A 15863-nucleotide genomic window follows, 5' to 3' on the forward strand; every position below is an offset into this window, starting at 1 on the left:
AAATATTGTGTCTAAGAATGACAATAGGAGTACTACCACCTCTGTCACAGTTATTACTGCTTATAGGAGGAATGACAGTCAGTGAACACTGAATATCCAGTGTGTCATTTTGGACGGAGCCAAAACCAGAACATTGGGAGAAAACACACACACACACACACAGGGACAACATTAACTCCACACTGAAACACCCGCAATCAAGCTTGAAACAAACAAATTATTCACTGAGGAAAGGATAACATCTACTTAATCTAGACTGAGTCTGTCTGATATAAAATGAAACAGGGATTCCAGAAGTCCTCTAATCTCCTCCAGCATGTCTCGATCAGTGGTTCCCAAACTTTTTTTTTCTTTTGAGGGGCCTAAATGTTAACCATTGGAAACCTTGGCCACTCCACCCCCACCACACCACCCTCTTTACAATTCCCCCAAACAGTTGAAGTAACATCATAACACCAAATGTGGACTGCAGTTTCTTTGTTATATTTTGGAACAGAGTTCCTTTTCTCTGTGTCATCCACCACAACAGATGATTTCAGCTCTGATCTGATTCATTACTTCAATGAAGACATCCTCTATGTATAACTCTGTTAGTACACCCTTTTTTTCTTTCATTTTGACAGATTTCTGTTTCTCTTTAGCCTGACAAACCTTTTTTCTCCTGCTGCTTTGGAGCTTATCTTTGTGTATCTTGCAGAGGCTTTTGAATATTTTTTAAAAAAATATTTTCAAATGAACGCTACACTTTCAAGACAAATGTAAATCAAACCATTTCCAACATATAAATAATGATTACATGTTCAAATAAAGCACTGATTGATTGATTTATTGAAGGAAAATGCTTAAACTTAGTGATTTTGTCACATGATTTTAAATGCAGGCTCAACTATTTTTGAAGACATAAAAAATTGTATCTCTGTTCCTGGTACACTTGTGCTGTGGATGATCAGAAGGCTTCCTCGTCAGATCAAGTTAACAGGCACCTCAGAATGCAGTGAATAAGTTATAATTTCACATCCCTTTACAAAAGTACTGACAGAAAGAGGGTTTCACTAACCTGAGAAGAACAGTAATTTACTTCATATTTATCATTGAAAATGAGTAAATATGGGTTAGTAAAAACAAGATTTTTCAGTACTAGTAATTAGCTCTAAGTCTCTTTACTCATGCAGAGCCACTTCCCAGATCTCTGTGTGTATAATTAATGTCCTGGAGAAGCTCCTGCTACTCCCTCTCTGTATCTCATGAGATCCATGAGGAGGATATATCTTGTAACATAAGCAGGTGAGACACGCAGACGCCTGCAGCAAACAGTGCAGCAGTTTGGTGAGCATCAGGTGAGGCACTTTCACACTTTTCTTCTGTTTGAACTTTATGTGGACCGAATGGGAATCTTCTCATCAAACCCACATCACAATTATGCACACATTTCAAAGCTGCTTGCCGTCGATTTCATGATGGAATCTCATGTTATTTTGGCTTTTTGAGCAGAGAATGTCCTCCGGCTCTCTCTATGGAGATCAACTATGACCCCTCTCAGGACCGTCTTCAACAGCTCCGGCATCGTCCATCCTCCAGGCTTCTACATCATCGGCTTTGAGACTTTCCCCAACATCCACATCTACTTTATCTTTCTGGCGTTTGTCTATGCTGTTACTGTGTTTTTCAACATTTTGGTGATCTATATAATTGCAGCGAATCATTGTTTACACACTCCCAAGTTTTTGGCTGTAGTGAACCTGGCAGTGATCGATCTGATCCTGAACTCATGCACGATTCCCAGCATGATAAAGATATTCCTCCTGAAGGACAACTTCATTCCTTTCAACCTGTGTCTCCTCCAGATGAATGTGTATTACACTTTTGGCTCACTGGAGTCATACGCACTTGCCATACTTGCCTACGACAGACTCGTAGCGATTTGCTTCCCTCTGCGCACGAACTCCATCAACACGGCGCGGAGCATGGCCTGCATGGTCAGCATCACCTGGGGCTGCACTCTGGCGATAAACATATTCGCAACACAGATCATGACCCGGCTGTCTTTCTGCAGCTCCGTCAGGGTGTTCAGCTACTTCTGTGACTACGCGCCTGTGTTCAGACTTGCTTGTAATGATTACTCGTTGCAGCGGTTTGCAGCTTCTTTTTTCAGCCTCTTGATCCTGGGGGGCCCGTTCACTTTCATCCTCCTGTCTTATCTCACCATCCTGCTGACCGTGTTCAAGATGAAGACTCTGGACAGTCGGGTGAAAGCTCTGTCCACTTGTGTTGAGCATCTGATTCTCGTGGCGATTTTCTACATCCCCCTGATTGTCATTTTCAGTGTTGGGTTTCTTGTGGGAGTTATTAACCCGGACCAGCGGGTGCTGAGCCTGTCCCTGGCCTCCTGCGTCCCGCCCTGTGTGAATCCTATAGTCTACTCTTTAAAAACAAAGGAGATTAAAATCAGAGCACTGGCACTGGTCAGAAAAAATAAAGTAACAAATAAAAGAAATTTAAAGTAAATAGAGCTGAACATGTATGAAAATGTGTATGTATGAAATGTGTGTACCTTTAGGAACTTAAGGAAGAAATTGTGAAAACAGAACAGTTTAGATGATTAGTTTGACCAAGAAGGCAAAGTTACAAGAAACTGTGTGGCGCAACAGTTTTTTTTTTTCTCTGACAGACTAAAAGCTGATTGAACGACTGTGCTTGTGAGCTGATTTCTGTTCAGTTTTCTCTTCCTGATGATTCTGCTGAGTCTTTTTTAAATTCTTTATTCACAAACATAAAGCAGCGTGATGAGAATGAAGTCATGTTTCACTGCCGCTGAGCATTTCAGGTCACAGCTTAAAGCTTAAAATGTCTTTACTTGTTCTTCTTAAGCATCTGAAAGACCTGCTTAATTCATCAAACTGATTACAGACAAACAAACAAAAAACAAATGTACAACTGTAGCTCAGATAGATTAGCCTGCTTACAGATGGTTTAAATGCACTAAGAGTGCATTGATCTATTTGTTGCTTGTCTGTGATAGAATTCAGTTTCTCTCCAGGAGGACATTGTCAGGGTGGTAGACTTCCACTCACTTACTATCTTTGAATATAAATTTGTTTTTCTGGTGAAATCTGACCTTGATCTGTTACTCTTGATGTTGTTGTTGTTGTTGTTGTTGTTGTTGTTGTTGTTGTTGTTGTTGTTGTTGCTGTTGTTGTTGTGAGATTCAATGAAACGGTTGCATAAACATGTGAGATCTAAGTGAAGCTGTTTGTGAGTTCAACAGTCTTATTAAAAATCTATGAAATGTTGATGCTGTTGTCTTTTCATTTTGCCATCTAACATGAATATGCAGATTGAATGGCATCAGCCATAACTTGATATATAAAGTTTAAGCTGATGAGATAGAAACACACACAACATAACAGATGAAATGCAACATGAACTGGAGTCATTTTGAGCCAAACTAATGCTTTATCGTTTATTCTTTCACATCGACTTGTGGAAATAAGACTTTGATTAAAGTTTCAAACGTTTCTGCTCCTTTCTTTACAAAGTAAAAGTTCTTTGATTTGTACATTTGTCCACTTCTGCACCTTCAGCACTAATAACTGCTTTGACAATTTCACTGTGACTCTGAATCAGGTTGAAATAATGAATAAGCCAGATCTGTGTATGAATGCAGAGCAAAAAGTAAAATGTTGTTTTCATCACACAAAGAAACACTTCCAAAAAAAAAAACCTGTCTAGAGTGTAAATTTAAAGGTTATTACGGCTGTGCTTAAACATTTATGTCACCTCTGGTGTGACAAGACCAAGCTATCTGGCAAGCTAGAATAGAATAGAATAGAATAGAATAGAATAGAATAGAATAGAATAGAATAGAATGTTATTTCAGTACCGTTGTGCACATGCAGTCAAGCGGCTGTGTCGCAGTCTTGACCTATTCATTGTGTTTTACTTCATCTTGATAAAACCAGTGGCTGGATGTGGAAAGACTCCTAAGCCAGCCCCTCTCTGCTGCTCTCCTTGGACCAAATTAAAAGCCTTTTTCTTGCGACTATCAGAGGGGATCCCCGGAGACCAGCGCGGCCTATATATTTGTCTCGGTCAGTTATGTGGAGATGTGCTCTCTGCTGTTGGAGGCAGCGCACAGAGCTGCTGCAGATCCAGGTAAGACCAGGCCCTGCAGCCCAGCGGCTTTCAGTTACATGATGTTATATGGTTACAACGGCGTCACTTTGATGAGATCTCTTTCTTTTGTCTTTTCAGAGCGGAGAGCTATTATGCTGAGGAGGTCCTCCAGCGCACCCTGTGGAGATGAAAAATGTCTTTTCTCCGGAGTGTTTTGAACAGCTCAGGGGTCATTCATCCTCCGGGCTTCTACATCATCGGTTTTGAGACTTTCTCCAACGTCCGTTTCTATTTCGTCTTCCTGGCGTTTGTTTACGTGATGACGGTGTTGTTTAACAGCATGGTCATTTACATCATTGCTAATAATCATCGTTTGCACACTCCAAAGTTTCTGGCTGTTCTCAACCTTGCGGTGATTGATGTGATTCTGAACACGTGCACGATTCCCAGCATGATTAAGGTGTTCCTCCTGAAGGACAACTTCATCCCCTTCAACCTGTGCTTGGTCCAAATGTTTGTCTACTACACGTTTGGAACTCTGGAGTCTTACGCTCTTGCCATCCTCGCCTATGACAGATTGCTTGCAATATGTTTCCCTTTGCGCCACAACTCCATCAACACACTGCGCAGCATGTGCTGCATCGTCAGCCTGTCCTGGTCGTTTGCGTTGGGGGTCATCGCATATGCGGTGGCTCTGATGACCCGGCTGTCTTTCTGCAGTTCTCTGGAAGTGCTCAGCTACTTCTGCGACTACGCGCCGGTGTTTCGGCTGGCCTGTAACGACTACTCCATGCAGTGGTGGGTGGCCTCCATGCTGACGTTCATGCTCCTCGTGGGCCCGTTCACCTTCATCTTCCTGTCTTACGTCAGCATCCTGGTGACGGTCTTCAAGATGAAGTCCCTGCAGAGCCGAGTGAAGGCCTTGTCCACGTGTGTTGAGCATCTCATCCTCGTAGCGATATTTTACATTCCTCTCATTGTCATTTTCACCATTGGCTTTTACATGAGGCTCATTGACCCAGACCAGCGGGTCCTCAGCTTGTCTCTGGCCTCCTGCATCCCGCCGTGCATAAATCCCATCGTTTACTCTCTGAAAACCAAAGAAATCAAAATCAGAGTGCTGGCACTGATGGGAAAAAACTGTGTCGGCGCAGACCAGTGAAAAATTGAAAGATTAATACAAACGTAAAAAATGTGGTTTGTGTCTGTTTTCCATGTTTTTGTTATCTTCACTGCTTCCTCACCTCTGCTCTTGTGTCAGGTGTGTCATGTTAAGCCAGATCACCTCTGATCATGTTCACTTCTTCCTCATTCGCTGTATTTAAGAAGATACCTTAAAGAAATGAAAAATGTGCACACATATGGCATCACAACAAATGTTCATCATGCATGTCATGTTGGTTAAAGGGACGTGTTTTTAATTTAATGCCTTTGTTCTGGACAGAATGTAACACATATCCATGCGGCGGTCTCTGGAGTCAATATGAAATCTGCAATCCAATGAAAATTAAAGTACATGATGGATGATGCACTCTGCTGCTCTAAAGTGGAGAAAGTGGAAAATAAGCTAGATGGATGATGTACAACATAATTTGCAGCTTTTTTTGTTCCAGTATGCCGTCTAAGTGGGTGCACCTTTTCCCTGCTTTCAGAGATCACAATCATCTTCATCCAAACCGCACAAAGAAATAGAACAGCCTGACTGATGTGGAGCAGAAAAGTTCATCAAAATCATGCAACAAACTGCACTGAAAATGACATATAGAAGTAATTGTGAGAAAAATCCTTTCAGTGCAGCTTGTGTCTAAACATGGTGAGTGCCTGCCCTCTAGTGGCTGTGCAGCGCTCCTGCATGTGAAACCGCTGAAACAGGAACAGCTACTCGATGATATTCAGACTCATTTCTGCTTCCACAAACCTTCTGAAATGATCTTATCCGGAAGAAACCAATATAACAAGCTGGAACAAAGCTTCACATCCCTTCATCCCCTCTTCTTACCCCATTAGTCCCACTGAAAGATGTCAAAGGTCACAAATTGACGTGCAGCTTGTCAATCTAATGACTTTTTCCACACAGCCCATGATAACTAAAGGTCACTGGGATCAATTAGCTACTTGGAAGTTATTGTACTTTAATTCCCATTTTGTCAATACCTTTGAAGTTTGTGATAAGTGTGTGTTTACGTTACTTTTAATGGAACTTAAGGAGCATTTGATAAAAACTTTGCCATTATTTGTCGGTCACTAGGAGTGATTCTTTATGAAAGAAAAGCCAAATTAGCCCACCCACAGATGCATTATAAACACAGCCGCCAGCACTGAGCTAAAAATAAAGACTGACTGAATTTGGATCCGTGTTAACAGCTGTTATTCAATTCAAACATTTATTACATGTTTCAAACAACATCTGAGTGGCGCCGTTGTTGGAACCGGAGCTCACGGTGCGATTATCACCAAGGAATGAAAGAGACACAAAGGGACAGGGACAGAAAAAGTTGTGTATTATGCGCAATTCCATTGTTTCCTTAACAAAAAAAAAAAAAAAAAAAAAAAGAAAAGAAAAACAAAAACAAAACATGACAATCATCTTTCAATGTAAATTTTGGCATCATCTTCCCCTCCTGTTGGACTCTCTGGAGTAATGGTCGTTAAAAATCAAAAGAAGGCATGCATAATAGGTACTGGTAATGCACATAGATCAAAGGAAACCACTCAGAAATACAAAATCCATGTACGGTGTTGATGTACATTTCATATTAATATAGCTGGTCCCTTCTGCTCGGAGGTGGCTGAGGCCCATCTCGCCGTTCCCACTGTGGGACTGCGTCTTTACTTGGTCACTGCAATCACCCAGGGAAAAACAAAGGCCTGAGCTGGAATACACATCTCCTCTCATATCCACTCCCTGATGTTTCACAACCGTCTTTTTAATGTCCTAATTCCTCCCGTCATCTCTTACTGCACGTTATTATCAAGCTAATTATTGCAAAGTGTTATTCAACTGAAACAGTTTGCTTTGCGTCCACTGATCACGGAATTCCTTCAAACCATGCCGTAGTTACAGCCAGGATTATTTTCTATTAAAAATCTTCCACCGGTGAGACTTCCGCCTCCGGCTTCTTGTGGAAAAGAAGCCCGGTCACTGTTCACATCCATTCGTTGCTTTTGTGCCCATTAAACAGGAGCCTGGAGCCAAAGGTTGCTGTTTTTTTGTTTTGTTTTGTTTTTTTACTTCAAAATAATGTAAAGAATTTTATTCTAATTTTTTTTTGACTAAGAGTAAGTAATGCACTGGTCCATTTTAATAAATGGGTGGAACAACAGCCGACATTTATAGCGAAGGCTGCGTACGTGGCCACATCTTAAACCATGTAGAACGAAAAAGAAAAACAAAGACAAAACGACGCTGTGATTAAATACCATGTTGAATGAATGTTTTTACTGTTAAAAAAGTGTACTGCAATGTATACAACTATCTGGCGCGCGCTCTCGTCGTTCAAAATGAGCTGAAGAGGGGGATAGAGGCATTGGGGAGTTGATATTTCAATGGAATCATGTACAGATTTACAGTTATAATGCATCTATCGTCACACTCAACAGATGGCAGGAAGGGGAGAGAGAAGAGGGGAGAGAGAAAGAGAAGAGAGAGAAAGAGAGAGAAGAGAAAGAGAGAGAGAGGGCGGCGGACAACAGACAGTACAGAAAAGATTCATCCGTTTGATTTTTTTTTTTCTTTTAAACACCCTCCTGCTGCGGCTATGCTATGTTACCCTCTTAGAAAAAGAAAGAGGTGGAAACAAATGTGTAATGTGCGCGTATGGATTCGAATGGCTGCGAGTGCGGAACCAAATGTTCGACCAATAAAAGTCTATTGGGATCAAGTTGTACTGGTTTCTCTGGAGATGGAGGCAGACTGGATTAACCGAACGTGGGGCTGAGTGTGACGGTACTGGTGGCAGCGGCGGGCGTCTCGGGTGGTCAGGCTGGCCGCCGCTGCCGCCGACGCCACCCCCCCTCCCCCCTCATGTGGTGGTGGAGGAGGAGGAGGAGGAGGAGGGGTGGATGTCGGTGTGTTTGTGGGGCCTGGCTGGGTTTATTCGATGTACTGGGAGAGCCAGCGGAAGCCCTCGCCGTAGCCCTGCCTCTTCAAAACGCTGCACATGAACACCTCCAGTGGTCTCGTGTTCAGCTCCTTCATGGGGACGGTGCCCTGAGAGAGACACACACACACACACACACACACACAATGAAAAAGACTTTCAGTCTGATGTTTACTATTTACATCAGGAATCTTTTATGAGCTCTATTTCGCTGAACAGACATTCGATTCAGGCTCTGCTGTATAAAAAAGTGAGAGCCACTGCAGCTCTGTTTTCGGAACATGTTATAAGGAGTAGAACAGTCTCACCTTTCCTGTCGTCTGTCCATACAATCCAAATAGTTCCCTCAATCGCTCCTCACTGATGGCCTCTGGTCTGTCAATCTTGTTGCCCAGGATCAGGATAGGCACATTTCCGATGGTCTCGTCTGTCATTAACGCCTGGAAAGAGGTGAAAAGGTTTATTTTCTTTCAGACGATCACAGAGGATTCTGGAACTCATCACCACAGCCATGACGTCCTCAGAGTTCTTTAAATCAGACATGCAGTGACACCTGAGTCTGTTAGTCCAAGATCTTTCCTCCTTATACTCATTCAAAATGTAGGCAGAAAATTAATTATCCGATTTCTTGTGTCCTGTGAGTCGTTCCACGGCTCGCCGTGTGGTGGAGCAGCTGAATCACAAAACGCTAAACAGTAAAGACGAGCCTCCACTACTAATCCGCCGTTTCCATGGTGACGGCTAACCATCTTTTGAAGGTGTTGCTGCCAGTTAGAGCAGATGGTTAAAAACAAAAGAAAATGCATATTGGTCCTGGTAGATGCCATCGTGTGTATATAGATCATGAATAATCAATTAAAACGGCTGTAGAAGTTCTTTGGACATTTCCATGTATTTTCAATCAGAAAGTTTCATTAAAATTGGCTTCACTGCAGTAATTTTCACGAGCAGTTGTTTTTGTGAAAATATGGACATTTTCATCACAGTTACTCAAAGAAAAAGTTTAAACTTAAAGGTCATTATGGCACTAATTTACCGGTCCCGCTCAGGGCTGCATGTAGCAACTCAACCATCCTGATCTACTTCCTCAAAGAAGCACCAGGCTGTGGTCTTCACATGAACATCACAGGTAGAAAACAAAAAGAGGAATCACAAAATCTAGTTTTCAAATCTGCCTGTTTCATGCTTGTGGTATTTCAGTAAACACAAGCCCGAGTCGCATTTGAAGGAAGAACTCACCGGACCGAGCAACGATCAGGTACTTACATCAAGCTCTGCTTTTGATTCTGCCAATCTTATTCCGTCTGCACAATCCACAAGGAAGACGATGCCATTGATGGCAGGGAGGTAGTTTTTCCACACTCTGCGAGCTGCGCAAAACAAAACAAACCAAAACAGTTTAGTTCAGTCTGATCACCCAGCTCATGTTGGACGACATCAATAAAAAAGCAAACATGCAGAAGACAAGCGCACCTTGTTGATGGCCTCCAAGGTCAAAGGTGGTGAAAGTCATGCCAGCAATTGTCAGCTCTTCAGAGGCTGTGGGAGAAAAGGAGGACGACCTTGTGTTTAAAAGGACACCTCTAGAGGTCATTAAAGAGTAAAAGCATCACCACATTGACAGTTACGTAATGATCAAGGTAGAACCCGCTCAACAGCGATCAGCGAGAACAAAATGCAAACATGTCCCCAGTTTGAGTGAAGCAGTACTGAGACCAACGTGTGGACGTGGACGTGTGCGTAATGTGACAGAAACATGGACTCACTTGGGTGTAAAGTTGGCACATGCTGTCCCAATCTGTCATCTTTGAGCATGTGCAGTAGTGTGGTTTTGCCAGCATTGTCCAGGCCAAGAAATACTAACTTGCCCGATTTCTTGTACAGTCCTGGAAGGGAGTCAGAAGGATTTCAAAACACCGGCTTTGGACACTAAATGTCTTCAATTGCTGTGTCACATTGCACAAGCTTGTGAAAAAAAAAAACACACCGTTAAAGCATGAAGGTGACAACAGAGAGACTATTGCCAAGCTCAGACTTGTTCTCAAGAACTCACTGGCTGTTCTCACACTCAGGAAAACATCAGTTCAGGATCACTGCATGCACAAACATGGTCATTTTACAGTTTTTTTTTTAATGTGCAAAAATAAATTCAAGCCAAATTAATTAACACCCTTGCGTTCTTTATTATTGGAATTTGTAAAAAGTAGTAAAAAAATTACTTAAGAGATAAGTAAACAGTCACATTAAAACTACGTTCTATTTGAAATGCAGACGGGTGAGCTTGATTTATTATTTTTCTTAAACAGGCCTTCAAAAAGCCTGACGGGGGAGAAAAAAAGACAAACAGAGCACAATGGCTCTTGCTTCAAGACGTTACACGGCTTTGTGTTAGCCGCGCTGAGTCAGCGAGGTGGTACCGACCGGGTTTGTTAAATTTTCTGACTGACTCGGTCGGACTGGACGTCGTCGTTATTCATGTCGGCACGATGCGACCAAACAGGGAGAACAGGACCGGCTGCTTCGAGCACGCCGCTGCGACGCAGAAACTGGAACAGAGCACTCTGGGGGGAAGAGCACCTGGTGCGCGCAGCACAGTTTTTCCACCGGATTTTAAATCGGACACTCGCGGGTAACTTCAAGGCAAAACTTGGTGTCGTGCTCACATAAACGTGCATGCAAAAATACAGCGAGCATGAAGCCCAACGAGCCACTTTCTGCTCCGATCGAACGGCTGGAAAGGACACTGAAGCTCTAAATGAGAAATTTCAAGGTTATCTGAACTAGTCTTCCAGGTTTTGGTAGCATACTTATTTCATCGGGAACTAAACTGATCTGTGTGACGTGAGTTTTCTAAAAATGCTTGTGCACGTCAGGAGCCGAGCTGAACTGTGAGCAAACGGTAAACAGTCATCCCTGAGGAAGCAACTGCTACCACATCAGGGATGGATTTCTGAGCACAAAGCTCACTATTTAGCACAACGCACGGGACAGATCGGCGGCTGGAGCTGCGAAAAGGAGTGACGCTCCGTTCACACAAAATCCACACAAGCTATCAGTTTTTTGGGAAAAAAAAAAATAAAAAAAATAACTACTTTCCAGTTCACACCAAAATAATGCCAACTGGGCTGAAGGTGTTGTTTTTACAGGTTTTAACTGATTCGATGGGCAGCTTATGACATTTACTCACCTAAAAACTGTAGTACGCCACTTAGACTGGCATAAAGCCAATCGAATACGAATGACATATCCGGAGCTGTTGAATCCTAAAAGGCAACAACAAAGAGGAGAAACAGGTCAGAAATTATGGAAGGTGTTTCTTTCAGCTGGGCTATCCACTGATACCATGCAGCTGCAATAAATTTAAGCATGCAACAAGGCCGTTAGCTTGAGTAACTTTCACCCTTAGTTCATTCAAAACGTTTTCCTCTTTTTTTGCATGTTAAATTCTGGGATTGCCCTACATGGAATTAGAAAACTGAGAATGATTTTGTCTATTCTGCACATTTAATGTCTAAACTATCAAAGTGGAAACTTTTCTTGTGTTTTTACACACAGCATAAAGAAAAATACTGAGGTTCAACACTTGATAACATGTGGATACAGCATACATGGAAAGTCTCAGTGACAATAATCTGAGGTAATCTGCTATTTCAGATAATCAGAAATGTACAACCATTTCAACTGTGGTGGTGCGTTATGGCATGACACTGATATCAAAATTTACAATCTACTGCTTTCAGGTCAAATATTTCAGTTGAATAGTGTCATTTTGTAGATTACAGAACCGGGACACACTGGAAAGAGTCTCTAAAAACCTTTAGAAACAAACTCAAAATGACTGAAAGATATTATACAACAGTAAGCAGAGAGTATGATCGATGCAATCCAATCACTGCAAAGCTCGGACTCGTGTCAGTTAGCAGGCAGCGTGCCTCCACCTATCAGGTAGAAACTTGCAATGCAACTGGTGATAAGGACGAGCGTCTGTCTCCAGCCAATGATTAGCCTGTGTCAGTAGGAGTCTTTGGACAGTGCGACAGAAGATTCAGAGCTCTGATTACAGACCGTCTGACAGGCAGCATGAGCTGTAAGAGCTTTGCAAATCAACTCTAATCTCAGACTCCATGGACAAACTCGACAGTATTTCATTCAAAACAAAATGGATCTTGACACATGACTTGCTATTAGGGTGAAATCTACAGTTGTTTTACAGACGAGGATGCCTCGTGTTTTTAGCTTTATGAATGAAATTTGGAAAGCATGAAAATTCCTCATCGACTGTCTCTACACTCTGAATGCTTCACCCATCACCATATAAAAATTTGGTGCCAACTTCTAGCCCCACTTACGCAACATGCAAACAACTCCATGGTTAAAGTTTACGGTAGACAAAGGTCAAGAACATGCAAATAAAGAAAATACAGCTGAGTTACACGTCAGCTGCTTGGCTTAGACTCCTGTCATGACAGAGTGAGCTGGAAATAAAAGACTGACAGCTTCACACGTGTCGCTAAATGACAGCAAAACAGAGAGGGGCTGATGACAACTCCAGGTCAAAATGGTCTCACACAAGGATGTATGTGACTCTAAAACACTGAAAACAGAAGCAGTGTGTGGAAATGAAATGTTTGTGTAACTTCAGCATGTTCTCAGGTCTGCTGGTGGCGTTTAAAGTGTGAGCTAAATGGTAAACAACAGTGAAAAACGAGGCCCATGCAGCTTATATTGACAGCATTGTTGCATGGGTTAGATATTTTCATAAACTCATTATTGTCACATGTGAACAGACAGAAATGAGAAGTGACATTTTGACAGATAGCAATCGCAAGCAAAATACGTCATCTGAATCAAGGCTTCCTGGTTTCACTCTACAGACCTCCTCGTGCTCACTGGGGTCATTGGACCAACAGCTTTTAGTAATTACCAGAGTTACAGCTGAGAGGACTTTCTGAAAAGCAGCCCTGAACTTCTGAGATGTAATCCTTATCTAGTTCAAGTCATCAGTTTCTCTGTATGTCTTTAGAGTTTGTGTGAAAAGACATTCATTATCAAATATTTGTCAGATTATACGTTATTGACACATAACAGTTTAAAGGGTGACTCACTGTTGAACTGATTATTTTCTATCAATTAGTATTTTGTTTATAACTGTGGCAATTAAGAACGCTGTGAATAACAATATGAAGGCTGGTTTCGTTATGTGTTGATATTAACTGAAAAAAACACTGGTGGTCAAACCAATAGATGTTATCTGCAATACATCTAATAGACCCAATCTTGGTTCAGATGTCCATTTGATTACAATATCTTGGAAATGTGTTCAAATAAATTCTGCATTGATCCAACTTAAGTTTTAAAGTGAGCTTCATTTTGTTGTTGTCCAACACCACGTTAGTATATAGTGATCAGAAGTGTTAAACGTATTTTTCTAAGAAAATCAGCAATAACTCAGTTTTTATCATCTTAAAACTAATATTCCCCAAAATCCTGAACGTGCTAACTCACGCAAACTAACACAAAATATAATTTTAACCCAATATTGTGGCTAGATTCAGATCACGAAGAGCAACATAGGAGAGGTCAGCTAACTCGAACCTTACAGGCTAATGTTACACTAACGAGCCGCCTGAGAGCGAGTTGGCATTAAAATAAAGTTAGCTTGGACCTAAATGTTAACTCAATGACACATAAAACTGAGGATTAATATTTCGATTAAACCCAATTTTAAGAGGAATGGTGAGGCCAGCTGACGGCCAAGTTAGCGGGAAGCTACTAGCTACGTGTCATATTCTAGACTTGGGCGACGTTGCATCGAGAGCTTGATGGCTACGTAGGCTAACTAGCACCAAGCCCCGCAAATTGTTCTAAAATACACAAAGGAGTCGTGGTGGTGCGAGGAATTCTACTCCCAAACGACACATACACGTAACATATTGTCAAGATGAAGTTCTATCTGACTCAAAGTGCACAGTTATCAAACGAGTAGGCTAACTTGGCGTTAGCATTGCTAACCGCGCTAGCAGCCGGGATCGTTTGCTAGCACATAACAAGTGTTTTCTGATCAGAACAGATCGAGTGTCTCTGGATAAAACTCACCCGTTATTTATGTGTAGAATAATTCACAGCGTGCGGTTGCTCTAATTGTCATGTAAATGGGCCTGCCTGCGGACTGCCAGGTCTTCCTCTGCTCCTTCGTGTTTTGTTACTGAGCCACGACGCTGCAATGGCTGATCAGATCCTCCCCGAAACCCCGAGCCCCGGCCCGGCCCCGCTTCCTGCTTATGTGTCACATCAGCGCTCCGTCCGACCGACCGGGCGACCGGAGAGGAGACCACATCACACCCAGCACAGCTCTGCTGCTGCTGCTGCCATCACAAAACACTGCAAACATTAGTGGGAGGTTAGTCCTACAAATATTTGTACGCAGAACTTTGGTAAATGTTGTGATTGTTTCAAAATCATGTCGAAATAAAGTTGAGTTGAACCTCTAACTGTTGCTTCCTACTGAGCTGTCACATGTTGAAAGAAAGTAATTATTTAAATCCTAATTGCACTTTGTCTCGTTGTAAAAAAAAAAAAGAAAAAGATTAAAAATTTATTTATTTTTTTGAGAAATGCTCTTCACTTTTTTCCTTTTTCCAGTTAATTGACCATTATGTTACTTCTGTTTCAGGATGCTTCCAGGAGGAAAAACAAAAAACATATTAAAAAATATATATATTATCTTTGAAATGTAAAGTATTTTGAACTCACAAGGGGCATGCAGTGGTGCAATGGTCGTGGGGCATTACAGGCTGTAGGCCGAAACAGAAGTGGGCCTGTCTGTGTAGAGTTTGCATGTTCTCCCTGTGTGTGACCCTAAATTTCCCAGAGGTCTGAGTGTGTGTGGCTGTCTGAGTGTTTGTTTTGGACTGGTGATTTGTCTGGGGTGTATTCTGCCCTCGACCTGAAGTGAGCAGTAACCATGCACATTATAAAGCAGTAAAGAAGATGGATGACCCCACACACCCTATTGTGACTTGTTCTTCAGTTGTCTCTGTGCTCTTGTGCTATACATTACTGCAAGTAAAACTTAAACTAGACTAAAAGACTTTTTTTTTCTGTTAATCTTTCTTAAGCTTCTATCAATTTTATACATTTAAAAGTTCTTCATATAGTTTTATTAATTGAAATCATCCACTGGAAAGAAGAAAAAAAAGTCAGTACTGTCTGAACAAACCCTGTTTGGAAACATTGTCAAAGAACAGTTGTAAACTGATTTTCAGATGGATCAGAAAATCTACATTTGTTTGACCAAGGTATCTTACTTAATGTTGATTTTCACTTGTAATGTACAAAGTGATACAAGAGATACTTGACTTCTGAAAAACATTAAACTTTGTTGTTCATAAATTTAAACATCTACCTTCAGCTGTTTTAATTTCCATATCTTCTACACTGTATTATTGAAAAGGCAAAACAGCCCTGAAAATTGTAAGTAATGTTATTAATCAATATTATGTAGGAATCACATTGAAAATACTGATGAAAGAGACCTTTTTCTTGAAAGCACAAGTGCAGTTAGGACAGATAAAGTCACAGACTAAACAAAAACATTTCACCGAAACCAGTCCTTAAAAGTATGAATGCTTGTTTTATGAATTACATTCT

General features: G+C 41.5%; 3 protein-coding genes across 3 annotated transcripts; 2 read left to right on the plus strand and 1 right to left on the minus strand.

The window, feature by feature from the left end:
* Positions 1-1526: 1526 nt before the first annotated feature.
* LOC115395001 (olfactory receptor 1496-like) lies at positions 1527-2504 on the plus strand. The gene has a single exon (XM_030100340.1). The coding sequence runs from the start codon at positions 1527-1529 to the stop codon at positions 2502-2504; it is 978 nt and encodes a 325-aa protein (XP_029956200.1).
* A 1802-nt stretch (positions 2505-4306) lies between these two features.
* Positions 4307-5275, plus strand: LOC115395002 (olfactory receptor 1M1-like). The gene has a single exon (XM_030100341.1). The coding sequence runs from the start codon at positions 4307-4309 to the stop codon at positions 5273-5275; it is 969 nt and encodes a 322-aa protein (XP_029956201.1).
* Positions 5276-6646: 1371 nt separating this feature from the next.
* sar1b (secretion associated, Ras related GTPase 1B) lies at positions 6647-14471 on the minus strand. The gene is made up of 7 exons (XM_030101066.1): positions 14310-14471; positions 11401-11476; positions 9980-10099; positions 9687-9752; positions 9480-9583; positions 8522-8653; positions 6647-8323 (listed from the first exon to the last, which is right to left on the minus strand). The coding sequence occupies exons 2-7, from the start codon at positions 11456-11458 to the stop codon at positions 8207-8209; spliced, it is 597 nt and encodes a 198-aa protein (XP_029956926.1). The 5' UTR covers positions 11459-11476; positions 14310-14471; the 3' UTR covers positions 6647-8206.
* Positions 14472-15863: the final 1392 nt, after the last annotated feature.

The sequence above is a fragment of the Salarias fasciatus genome, chromosome 10 (assembly GCF_902148845.1).
Source record: "Salarias fasciatus chromosome 10, fSalaFa1.1, whole genome shotgun sequence".
NCBI lineage: Eukaryota > Metazoa > Chordata > Actinopteri > Blenniiformes > Blenniidae > Salarias > Salarias fasciatus.

What these genes read in the sequence shown, in the direction of transcription:
- sar1b (XM_030101066.1), bottom strand. Translation starts at nt 11,458, where the DNA reads ATGTCATTCGTATTCGATTGGCTTTATGCCAGTCTAAGTGGCGTACTA. An exon ending in TGGCGTACTACAGTTTTTAG is followed by an intron (nt 10,100 to 11,400) that starts GTGAGTAAATGT and finishes ACTCCCTTCCAG; the next exon opens with GACTGTACAAGAAATCGGGC. An exon ending in CCTTGGAGGCCATCAACAAG is followed by an intron (nt 9,584 to 9,686) that starts GTGCGCTTGTCT and finishes TGTTTTGCGCAG; the next exon opens with CTCGCAGAGTGTGGAAAAAC.
- LOC115395001 (XM_030100340.1), top strand. Translation starts at nt 1,527, where the DNA reads ATGACCCCTCTCAGGACCGTCTTCAACAGCTCCGGCATCGTCCATCCT.
- LOC115395002 (XM_030100341.1), top strand. Translation starts at nt 4,307, where the DNA reads ATGTCTTTTCTCCGGAGTGTTTTGAACAGCTCAGGGGTCATTCATCCT.